This window comes from Anarhichas minor, unplaced genomic scaffold (genome assembly GCF_050575085.1).
Source record: "Anarhichas minor isolate MPS153535 unplaced genomic scaffold, ASM5057508v1 ptg000061l, whole genome shotgun sequence".
Taxonomy (NCBI): Eukaryota; Metazoa; Chordata; class Actinopteri; order Perciformes; family Anarhichadidae; genus Anarhichas; species Anarhichas minor.
In genome coordinates this window covers 32,501-45,000 of record NW_027466507.1, presented here as the reverse complement: position 1 = coordinate 45,000, position 12,500 = coordinate 32,501, and the positions used below count along the sequence as shown (strand labels likewise).

Sequence of the window (12,500 nt, the reverse complement as noted above, 5' to 3'; positions counted from 1 at the left end):
CAGGTTAAAAAAGACACACGCGCGCACCCCCCCCCCCCCCAAACACACACACACACACAGTTTCTAAGCTTTAGTCTCATGAAGAATATCGAGTTATTGTCTGGTAGAGTTTTGAGCTTTGTTTGTTTGTCTGGGGGGGAAATGTTCGTCTCCTCTTCAGCCTTTAAAGAAGAAGAAGAAGAAGAAGACGTGTTGGTTTTATGAACTAACACATGCAGCAGATTCAGTTCAGTCCGTTCAGTCAGCCAACGCCAGCAGCCTGCAGCCAGGATCCAGAGTCATGATAGAGTCTTAGTAGAGTCCCGCCTTCATCTCTTCTTATCAAACATAATTACACACCGTACAAAAACAGGCTTCAAAATAAAAGTAGTGCTGAATTCACTTTTTGAAACACTTCAATCACACACTATTTCACATCAAATGTCAACATAACATGGCACCGAATGCAGAACGTTGGAGTAAATGTGTGTGTGTGTGTGTAAAGACCCCCCCCCCCCCCATAGACATGGCACTGTGATGACCTCTTCCTCCATCATGCTGCTGATACTTGGAGAGATTCGGGCGAAGAGGAGCTCAGCTACCTGAGCCTCCGTTCAAGTAAAAGCCCTTTCTGGTGGAGGAATGATAGCGGTTCAGCTTCAGGTGGGTTTCTATAGAAGTGCAGAGGTGAGGGGGGGTGGGGGGGGCGAGTCCCTTCTGTTCCAGGCGGGAGACCCTGTTTAGAGTCAAAGCAGCACCCATTTCTTTTGAGAGATAAGGCTTCGAGGAGCAGCGCTCTGCTTCTCTCGACCAAAGGGAGGACTACCTGCTGTACGGGTCCCCGGGGTAACCGTGGGAGGAGGAAGAGGAGGGGCCTGGCAGGGAGCCGTCGTCCATGGGGGGGGCGGAGGGCTGGGGGGCCCACGGGGCCGGAGCCTGTGGGGGGGTGTAGGTCTGAGTGATGGTGAGGAGAGGCCCCGAGGTAGAGGGGTCTGCCGCCGCCAGCCTGGAGGCCCCCGCGGCCGTCTGGGAGCCGCGGTGGATGCGATGGCTGACGATGATGTTGTTGCCAAAGCCGCCCATGGACGCCATGGTGGTGCTCTGCTCCCTCTGGACCACCGCCGTCATCCCACCCTCAGCGATCAGACGGCGGATTCGAGCCAGAGCGTCTTCACCAGAACCGAAGTCTGGAGACTCTGCTGAAGGAACGAGAGGATTTAACTGTTACTCACAGCATAATACTCCACTATACTACTATATACTCACAGCATAATACTCCACTATACTACTATATACTCACAGCATAATACTCCACTATACTACTATATACTCACAGCATAATACTCCACTATACTACTATATACTCACAGCATAATACTCCACTATACTACTATATACTCACAGCATAATACTCCACTATACTACTATACACTCACAGCATAATACTCCACTATACTACTATACACTCACAGCATAATACTCCACTATACTACTATACACTCACAGCATAATACTCCACTATACTACTATATACACACACACACACAGCATAATACTCCACTATACTACTATATACACACACACAGCATAATACTCCACTATACTACTATATACACACACACACAACATAATACTCCACTATACTACTATATACACACACACAACATATTACTCCACTATACTACTATATACACACAACATAATACTCCACTATACTACTATATACACACACAACATAATACTCCACTATACTACTATATACACACACAAAATGATACTCCACTATACTACTATATACACACACAAAATGATACTCCACTGTACTATTATATACACACAGCATAATACTCTACTATACTACTATATACACACACAACATAATACTCTACTATACTACTATATACACACACACACACAACATATTACTCCACAATACTACTATATACACACACAACATAATACTCCACTATACTACTATATACACACACACAACATATTACTCCACTATACTACTATATACACACACAACATAATACTCCACTATACTACTATATACACACACAACATAATACTCCACTATACTACTATATACACACACAAAATGATACTCCACTATACTACTATATACACACACAAAATGATACTCCACTGTACTATTATATACACACACAGCATAATACTCTACTATACTACTATATACACACACACAACATAATACTCTACTATACTACTATATACACACACACACACAACATATTACTCCACAATACTACTATATACACACACAACATAATACTCCACTATACTACTATATACACACACAAAATGATACTCCACTGTACTATTATATACACACCGCATAATACTCTACTATACTACTATATACACACACACAACATAATACTCTACTATACTACTATATACACACACAACATAATACTCTACTATACTACTATATACACACACACACACAACATGATACTCCACTATACTACCATATATATAGTATACAATAACAGTACCAGCGGTGGATGTCCACCATACTACCAAATATATATAACATATTACTACGCTATATATAGATATATATAGTACTAGTACCAGCGGCGGATGTGTTGGCCTCCCCTGAAGCTGCGTCACTCTGAGCCTCCGGCTGCCCTGAAGCTGCTCGGCTGGTGGACGGAGTCTCAGGAGGAACGTCTGAGGAGAGACGGACGGTCGGCCATTAAAACAGGAAACCTCCCAAAATGTCTTTATTATCATATCAATTCTTGAGTTATGACCTCTGACCTCTTCCTTATTATTGTGATTAATGTTTGTTATTATTGTGATTATCAATATACTCTGAATTGATCAATCAAGAAAATATCTGTCAGTGTTTGGTTTTTAAAAATGACAGAATGAAAGTTGACTATCAAAGAAAAAAAAATATTTATTAGGAAAATACCTCGAAACAATTAATGAAATGTCAAAAGATGCGGTTTAAAGATATTTCATATGCACTAATTAAGCGACTTTATTTCACACGGTCGTACAAATAAACCTAAAATTAATATATAATAAATATTTCTATAGTTCAGCTATTCCCAAACTGTCGCACGATTTTTATACGTGTATATAGTGAAGATAGATGTCTTATGTAAGATAATACATAATATATGTATTATGTATTATATAATACATTATTAATACTTTTATTAGATAAAATAATCTAATAACTACCTATTTTAACTCTAAACATTTATTTTTTGAAGCACGAAACCAACAAACATGGATTGAAGACGAATATTTCGTTGATAAAAACAAGAATTCTGACATTTATCTTTTATATTTTCAATGAATGGTGACTTTTTGGATTTTGAAACGCTCTAGTCAATGTTTGTAATCTGATTCTGGTAGTGTTAGTGGAGAGAAGTACTGGTTGATTCATGATGAAAATGTTAAAGAGGTTCAGTACTGGCTGCAGGAGGGGGGGGGGGCGCTGGGCTCCAGATCCCTCTCCGTTTGGGTCTCGGCGTTCTGCAGCTGGATGATTGGCGTCTGGGTTCCCTGTGATGTCACTGAGGGGGCGGGGTGTCGGGGCTGGAGACCAATGGCGTTCATCAAACCCATGTCTCTGTCCAGCCTCCAGCCGGAGCGGTTCGGACTAAAGAACAATAAAGAAGTTTGTTAGAACACAAACTAACACTACAAACACTCAGTACTCCAACACTACAAACACTCAGTACTCCAACACTACAAACACTCAGTACTCCAACACTACAAACACTCAGTACTCCAACACTACAAACACTCAGTACTCCAACACTACAAACACTCAGTACTCCAACACTACAAACACTCAGTACTCCAACACTACAAACACTCAGTACTCCAACACTACAAACACTCAGTACTCTAACTAGGAGCGTTGTATAGACTGTTACAGTCGATACTGTCACTATTCAGCACATCTGCACTTCTGTTACATCATCATCCGTTATCTCTCTGAACCTCAAAGAAGTTTTCAGGCGTTTTTGTCTCCGGTCACAGTTTCCTCTGTGTGGTCTTGATTTTCAAAATAAAAGTCCTGCTCCTCTATGGAAACAGAACCATCATGACTAGAAGTAGAGAACTAGAACATGTCTTTAGTGCAGAATAACAGTTATGATGACATCAAAAGAACAATGTTGAATTTCTTTGATTATTTATTTTAAAATATTGGCAAACGATGGAATCTAAATATCCAACATTGTTCTAAAAAGCTTCCTGTAGTTCAGTCAGAGTGTCTCCTCCTTGTTGTCACATGACTGTTGGTCTCAGATGAATCAATCATGACTTCATAGTTTCACTGAGGAGCTCACACTTTAATGTTTTCACACAATCTGGTTAAAGTGAACGCTTTATTCTAAATGAGAACATGTAGAATAAAATGTTCTTGATGAAATAATCACTATTTAAAGCTTAGTTTTGGTTTCTTTTCTCTAACTGAAGCACTTGTCACGTGATGTGTTCAAGGGCCGTCAGAAAGATGAAAATCTGATGATAACGTGTGTTTTTACAGCTTCTAGCTCTGATAAACGCTGCAGTTTTGTCGATTGTTTAAAGAAGACATACTTCTTAATCCCTCCGGAGGGTTTTTGTGGTTCAGAGGAAACATTTCAGAATAAAAGTATCTGTGTTGAGTCCACATGTTCTCACCCTGGTCTCTCAGAACTTCGGGTCCGGCTGGTTCCACTGTTGTTGACGGAGAACAAAGGTTCGCTGCTCGACTCCGCAGGGCTCTCACCATCACTACGGTAGAACCTACACACGCACACACACACAAATCCACTCAGGAAGCTATAAACAGAGGAGGGACGTCGTCTTCGTGGAATCACAAAGACCACGAGCTCGTTAAAAAGCACTAATTGACCTCCTCCTCCTCCAATCAGCTCCTTCCTGTTCACATCCACCATTAAGATAATGTGATCAGAGGAGCTGAAGGGAAACCCGACAGAACAGAGGACGACGTCTGCTCCTAATGCAAGAGCTTCTTCCTTTCACTTAGTGTCAGAGAGAGAACCAGACGAGCAGGTTAGACAGTCGGCTTATTGATGACTGATTATTTATTTATTTATTTATATATATATATATATATATATATATATATATATATATATATATATATATATATATATATATATATATATATATATATATATATATATATATATATATATATATATATATATATATCATATACACAGCGGGTAAAATAAGTGTTGAACACGTCACCATTGTTCTCAGTCAATATATTTCTGAAGGTGATGTTGACATGAACTCTTCACCAGATGTCAGTAACAAGCAAAGTAATCCACACATACAAAGAACACCAGACTAATGAGTTCATAAATGAAGTTATGAGTAATAAGATGGAATGACACAGGGGAACAGTATTGAACACGCTCACTGAAATATATTTAATACTTCGTACAGAAGCCTTTGTTGGTGATGACAGCTTCCTGTTTGGAGAAACTAGCCGCAGGCATTGCTCAGGTGTGGTTCTGATCCATTCTTCCACACAAGCAGACTGCACATGTTGAAGGTTCCGTGTTCCTCTTCTATGAACTCTGATCTGTAGTTCTTTCATAGATTTTATATCAGGACTAAAGAGGACTCACACAGGTCTGCGTCAGGACTAAAGAGGACTAAAGAGGACTCACACAGGTCTGCGTCAGGACTAAAGAGGACTAAAGAGGACTCACACAGGTCTGCAGATGACCAGGTCCCCCTTGTTGGTCCCATAAGCCAGACCCATCCCCGGGTCCGGCAGCCAGCGGGCCGAGTTGATGCTGACGTGGCGCCTCTGGTCCGGAGCCATCGGATAGACCACGTTGAACACCATCTGGATCACACGGACAGATATTATTATATGAATCTGATTAATTACAGCAGACGTCACTGATGATAAAAAGACGAGAAACTAAGAGGTCTTCATTCAAAAGGAGTTTTCTGTTAAACTGAGATGAATCACTGAATTCATAAAAGATCAGACTGAAGTTAACTTGTATTATCTGTATCAATAGTCCTGTTATTGACATCGTACCAAACAACTTCTGTTATTTTAGTAAAGAGCAGATTTAGACGGTGCTTTTTATTGATATCAAATAAACAGAATAAATAATAAACAAAAGCAAGATGCTTTCAGGGACCAGTATTTGTCTCTGAGTGACTTAATGAAGACAACAGAGTTTAAACTGGTCCAGTACTGAACGAGAGCTAAACACGCTTTAATGGACGCAGTCAATAAAACCTTTGTCTTTACCTTTCTGTTGTTAGGAAGTACAGACGTTTCCTTGTTTAATGTGCAATGAGGAAGAAACGTTCAGAGTACAATATATTTCTGTATTGCAGTATTATGAGTGCCGGTGTTCAGTACACATTAGTAGTAGAAGTACTCAGTAGTACTGCCTTACAGATTGTAAACCCCGTCTCACCCTGATGGAGGTCTCTCCTCCGTGAGGCTGCTGCAGGCGGAAGACTTGCGCCACCATGTGGTCGGTGGTGGGATGCAGCAGGATCCTACGAGAGGCCAGACCCACCATCACGTAGCATCCCATCGGAGACAAGCTAACGGAGATAGCATTGGGACCTGTCCACCGGGTAAAAAACAAATAAATCACGATTGTCCTCCGACACAGGAGGCATCCATCTTTGATCAGTAATCAATCAACAGCGTCTGCATGATCAGGACTCCGTACCGAATCTCTTGGTGTAGAGCATCTCTCCCAGGTTGTGTGGAGCCAGAGAGTAGATGGCCAGGATGCCCTCGTCTGGGAAACCCCGCTGGCTGCTGGGAATGAAGACCGCCAGCAGCTGGCCGTCCGCAGAGATGTCGCAACTGGCGTCGTTGTAGATTTTACAGTTTGGCACCAGGACGTTAACCGAAGCTGCAGAGGAGACGAATAAACAACATCATCTTCATCATCCAGTAGAAAGTAGAGATGCAGACCAACATGCTACAGATGCTGACCAGATGTCAGAGGTCTCCTCTCCTCTCTGGCAGGAGGATAAACACCAGAAACTAACCTCCACTGTAGAGAGGAGGGATTGTTATTATCTGTAAACTCATATTTCATATTCATAGACTACTTTATCTCCTTCATACAAATCCTGTAAAGAAACACGTCAAGTATTAAATGTTTTATAAAGAAACTACGGCTGAACATCCTGTAAACTGTTTCATTTGGCTGCTAAATATTTACTCTATTGTAGATTTTTAACACTTCCTATTTCTAGACAACACTGCTGCCACTAAATTAAGAACAAATGGACATACATAGGATTTAAAACTATGAATAACTTCAGTGGCTAACCGCTAACTGTAAGTTAAATGTCAGTAAAGCTGCATCAGGTCTCAGACTACAGGAACAAGTAAAGAAGTGTAGTTTGAGGAGTCGCTGTCGTACCGTTGCTGATCTCCGGCAGATCAAACTTGGTGAAGTCCCACCACTGCAGACGGTAGGTGGTGTTAGCTATGTTGCTAGCAACCGCAGACTGACCGTCCCCGATCGACGCACCTGAAAAAACAACAGTCAAGTTGAACACTGGGAGGCTCATTGGGGTCGCCATCTTGTTCTTTTAGCAACTAGTTAACAGGAAGTGACCATATCTGGACTGAGGAGGAGTGACGTGGAGACGCCGTATACGTCTCTGGTGTCGACCTGTCGATCACTAAATCTAAAGCATCCCCTGCTTTATGGTCTGTTTGACTCTAAATGGACCATAATGTACTAAATGAACATCATGCTGTATTGAAGAAGACTTGAAACTAGAGATTGAGACCATAAACTCATGTTTACAATGTTTACTGAGGTAATAAATCAAGAGAGAAGTAGAGTCATTTTCTCATAGACTTCTATACAACCAGAGGAGTCGCCCCCTGGTGGACACTAGAGAGAATGCAGCTTTAACACATGAAGCTTTGACTTGTTTACCAGCGAGCACTCTGTTGACAGACGAGTGTGTTGCCAGGCCAGGCTGCCCTCTCTCATGGAAGATCCCGGCGTAGGGCAGGTACTCAGGGAGGAGGAACCGCCTGGAGGACCAAAGGGTTAAAGGGACAGTGTGTCACACTTATGGGGTTTATTGGCAGCGATGGAATCTAATATTCATAACTATGTTTTAATCAGTGTATAAACACTCAAACCTGCAGGCCACCGTAGTTCTCAGACACTCTGAACTGAGGGTTGTTGTTGTTGTTTACTCTCCACTAGATGCCTCTAAATCTTACACACTTTTCCTTTAAAAGCACACCTGGACTAGAAATGGTTCATGACTTGTGTGTTTAAATTCCGCACATTGAATCCACATTAAAACTAAAACATAAAGTTTATAGTAGTAATAGTGGTAATGTTAGATTAGAGCGTCTCACCGCGGGACAAAGCGACCCAGAGAAGGCGCAGACATCCTGGCGTTACGGGTCGTCCTGTGTCTCGCTCGGTCTCCGTTATCACTGGAAGGAGAAGATGTTTACGGTCACAGAAGATACAGGATGTATGACAGGAAACAGTTTGTTTCCACTACAAGACAATAAAACTAACATGTCGACATTCAGAGATAGTTAGTGACAACGTTTCATCAGGTTACTGGAACTACATATTATAATCATTTATCTTGATGTGGAAGTCTTCATAATGTCTAGTTTAACCCATTTTAAGAACTCACTCCAGCTCCTCAAAGTCCACGTCACTGTTGTCCATGGAGCCGGACGGGTTACTGGCAGGACTGTCGGAGGAAGATGACATCGCCCGAAGGCGGTTCTGCTGGTAGCGAAGAGAACGCTGACGAATACTGTCCCTCCTCGACAGGTACTGGATCATCCTCTGGGCGTAGTACGCAGCTGGAGAGAGTCTGGACAGCACAAAGGATCAGGGTAAAGGAAGTGGATCAGGGTAAAGGAAGAGGATCAGGGTAAAGGAAGTGGATCAGGGTAAAGGAAGTGGATCAGGGTAAAGGAAGAGGATCAGGGTAAAGGAAGAGGATCAGGGTAAAGGAAGAGGATCAGGGTAAAGGAAGAGGATCAGGGTAAAGGAAGAGGATCAGGGTAAAGGAAGAGGATCAGGGTAAAGGAAGTGGCTCAGGGTAAAGGAAGAGGATCAGGGTAAAGGAAGAGGATCAGGGTAAAGGAAGTGGCTCAGGGTAAAGGAAGAGGATCAGGGTAAAGGAAGTGGGTCAGGGTACCTGGCTGGATCAGGGTAAGTGAAGTGTACCTGGCTGGATCAGGGTAAATGAAGTGTACCTGGCTGGATCAGGGTAAATTAAGTGTATCTGTCTGGATCAGGGTAAGTGAAGTGGACCTGTCTGGATCAGGGTAAATTAAGTGTACCTGTCTGGATCAGGGTAAATGAAGTGTACCTGGCTGGATCAGGGTAAGTGAAGTGGACCTGGCTGGATCAGGGTAAATGAAGTGTACCTGGCTGGATCAGGGTAAGTGAAGTGGACCTGGCTGGATCAGGGTAAATGAAGTGTACCTGGCTGGATCAGGGTAAATTAAGTGTACCTGTCTGGATCAGGGTAAATTAAGTGTACCTGTCTGGATCAGGGTAAATTAAGTGTACCTGTCTGGATCAGGGTAAATGAAGTGTACCTTGGTGGATCAGGGTAAGTGAAGTGGACCTGGCTGGATCAGGGTAAGTGAAGTGGACCTGGCTGGATCAGGGTAAGTGAAGTGGACCTGGCTGGATCAGGGTAAGTGAAGTGGACCTGGCTGGATCAGGGTAAGTGAAGTGGACCTGGCTGGATCAGGGTAAGTGAAGTGTACCTGGCTGGATCAGGGTAAGTGAAGTGGACCTGGCTGGATCAGGGTAAGTGAAGTGGACCTGGCTGGATCAGGGTAAATGAAGTGTACCTGGCTGGATCAGGGTAAATGAAGTGTACCTGGCTGGATCAGGGTAAATAGGGTGGTCTCTTGACCCCGACATGTCGTAGCGAGACAATGATAACAGAGATGATTCCAACAGTCGCCTGGATAAAAGAAAACAGAAGGACAGGTGTCATAAGAGAGATACTTAAATGTTAAATGGTAAAACTTACCGTGTGTGGCTTAAAGTAGATGTTCAACAGCATATATGGTCCACAGGCTATGAAACAAATAAGTCAAGACTCAGATTAACCCAAAGCCACTGAAAGACAAAGACTGTACCTCCTCAGAGAGTCCTCATCGGGGGGGTCAACAGGCATTTCTTGGCTTAAGGCGTCTGGTGGCTCCGCCGATCTGCCGGCAGCGGCCTGCCGGTACACCCTCTCCCACTGCGCTGTGTCCTGGTTGTACACCAAGCCCACGGTCTGCTCTCCAGTCTGGGTGGGGGTCGGGGCTATCGGGAAGGCCACAGTTCCTCCACCACCACCACCTCCAGGGGGAGGAGGCTGCTCGCTGGGCTCTGGCGGCACCCTACTCTCCGGGGTTTCTAGTGTCCTCCTGCTCTCCTCGGGCTGCCAAGGGGAAGAAGAAGATGAAGGAAAAGCGGAGGAAGAAGAAGAAGAGGAGGAGGGCTCCAGAGTGGCGGCAGAGGTGGAGGAGGCCTGGTTGGTTCGCTCCCAGCGCTGAGAGTCATGGTTGAAGGTCAGCAGGTTGTGGCAGGCCCGGCAGCGGTTCAGGTGTCCCCGGGAGGCCGGGGGAGGAACATTGTTCTCCAGGTTGTGTGGGACAGGAGGAGGTGGGAGAGGAGGCTGGTAGTGGATGATAGTAGGGGAGGAGGTGGAGGATGATGAGGAAGGCCCAGGTCTATCTGGGTCCATGTTATTATTCAACAGCTCTTGGTTCTGCTCTTGACTCCCGTCCGCCATGCCGCCGCCGCCCCCTAGTGGCGGCTCCAGGTCCTGCATGCGGTCGAACTCCATGAAGTAGCGGCTCAGGTTGCACTGCAGCACGTTGCGGAACGAGGCCGTGTTGCCGCGAGAGCCGTCCCAGAACGGGTGATGCCCGCTGCTCGTGCCGGCGGTGTCCCGGCTCCCGGGCGGCTCCCCTTGTTGGGGGAAACCCCGTCCTTCAGAGGCAGAGGTGTAGACGGGGGAGTGGGAGGAGCCGTCCTGCTGACGGAGCACCGACAGCAGGCTGATGGAGGACGAGGAGGTCCTGGGAGGCAGCATACCCGGACCGACACCACCTTCCCTCATACTCAGCAGGTTGCGCGTCCAGTCGGGTCCCGGTCTCGGGGTGGAGTGCGACTCGCCGACGCTCGGCGCGGGGGGGTTAAGAGAAGTGCCGGCGCTGTAGTAGACTGAGGTAAAGGCCGAGGGTCGCTCCGAGGGCTGCCTGGGCTCCGTACGCGCCGAGGAGAAAGTGGAAGCCGGCGACGGTTGGGGGGCGTCGGTCGACCCCCTGCTGGCATCGGTCGGGGTCGCATCGGCCGCCAGGGAAGGGTTCCGATTGATGGAGCAGCGGCTGCACAGACAAACCATGCCCAGGTGCTGAGTGCAGCCCGGGAACGTAGGCCCGCGCTCGGCGCCCGGGTACTGGGCCAGAGGCATGCTGGGAGATTCTCCCACGTTGCCCCCGTTGTCACCGAGAGGTCGCAGCTGCTCGCCTCCCGTCTGAGCGCCCGGGGAGCGAGACGACAGGATGTGGAGGAAGTTGTGGAGGATGGGCGTACGGCGGACCGGCTGAGAAGGCAGGAAGGAGCGCTGACGGAAGTGAGGCATCTCCACGCTGTCCATGGGAACCTCGGAGTCCTCCTCGTTCTGAGAGAAAACAACAACAGCTCTGAGGACTCCGCTCAACACCCCCACTAACAACAGGAAACCAGGTCAACGGGTCTCACCTGCTGATTGGACGGATTCACTATCGCCGTCAGCAGGTTGTGACCAAGAGGGTCAAACCTCACCAACCTGGAAGGAACACGAGTACAAATAAATGACAGACACTTTTTACCAATACTCAAATAATAGTGACCAGTAGAACACATCTGTAACACACAACAGAGTTATCACATTCATACTCACCGCTCTGACTTTCACACTTTCTATTGTCAACAGAAACATGTTTTCATATTGTCGAGCTATAGGCAACATAAGTCAACACTTCCTGCTGTGTTTTTCACATTAAAAGCCTACCTATAAAAAAGGGAAGGGAACACCTGAGGAAGCGGAGCAGCAGAGGAAACATTAGAAATAACTGAGACCAACGCGGCAGCGAGTTAGACTCCACTATGTGGCGCTAGAGAACACAAACATGCTCTCTATCAAGTAGAGACCACTTCATGTAAATGTCTTTCATTCTTATCGTTATGAACCTTATAGAACCGCAGTAAAGACAAAAAGGTTCATTCAGACATTCATAATTGAAAATAGTTAATTTTTATTATATATTAAAAAAGTCAATACTTGGCGTTCATGTATCGATACAATATTGCAAAACAGCGATACTAAGCTGTATTGACCCCCCCCCCCCCCTCATCAGATATGCAAATCTTAACATAAAAAAATGTTAAGTCATTGAAATCTGTTTTTGGTTTATTCTAATCTGGAATCTTATTTTGAAATTTCTGTCCATCTGTCAC

General features: G+C 45.1%; 1 protein-coding gene across 3 annotated transcripts in view; it reads right to left on the bottom strand.

Annotated features, from left to right (window-relative positions):
- Window positions 1–12,500, bottom strand: part of ambra1b (autophagy/beclin-1 regulator 1b) — an 18,507-nt gene that overhangs the window by 95 nt on the left and 5,912 nt on the right. The window contains exons 6-19 of one of the 3 annotated variants that reach the window (XM_076077535.1): window positions 11,763–11,829; window positions 10,145–11,682; window positions 9,880–9,966; window positions 8,668–8,853; window positions 8,375–8,455; window positions 7,938–8,038; window positions 7,410–7,520; window positions 6,702–6,890; window positions 6,438–6,592; window positions 5,706–5,845; window positions 4,660–4,764; window positions 3,441–3,625; window positions 2,581–2,679; window positions 1–1,178 (exon numbers count right to left, since the gene is read on the bottom strand). The exon at window positions 1–1,178 is cut by the window's left edge and continues 95 nt beyond it. In XM_076077535.1, coding sequence (XP_075933650.1) covers window positions 802–1,178; window positions 2,581–2,679; window positions 3,441–3,625; window positions 4,660–4,764; window positions 5,706–5,845; window positions 6,438–6,592; window positions 6,702–6,890; window positions 7,410–7,520; window positions 7,938–8,038; window positions 8,375–8,455; window positions 8,668–8,853; window positions 9,880–9,966; window positions 10,145–11,682; window positions 11,763–11,829 — 3,421 coding nt within the window. In that variant the 3' untranslated portion in view covers window positions 1–801. Of the gene's footprint in view, window positions 1,179–2,580; window positions 2,680–3,436; window positions 3,626–4,659; window positions 4,765–5,705; window positions 5,846–6,437; window positions 6,593–6,701; window positions 6,891–7,409; window positions 7,521–7,937; window positions 8,039–8,374; window positions 8,456–8,667; window positions 8,854–9,879; window positions 9,967–10,144; window positions 11,683–11,762; window positions 11,830–12,500 lie in introns of all 3 variants that reach the window. The other 2 variants (XR_012947588.1, XR_012947587.1) reach the window with 2 other exon arrangements.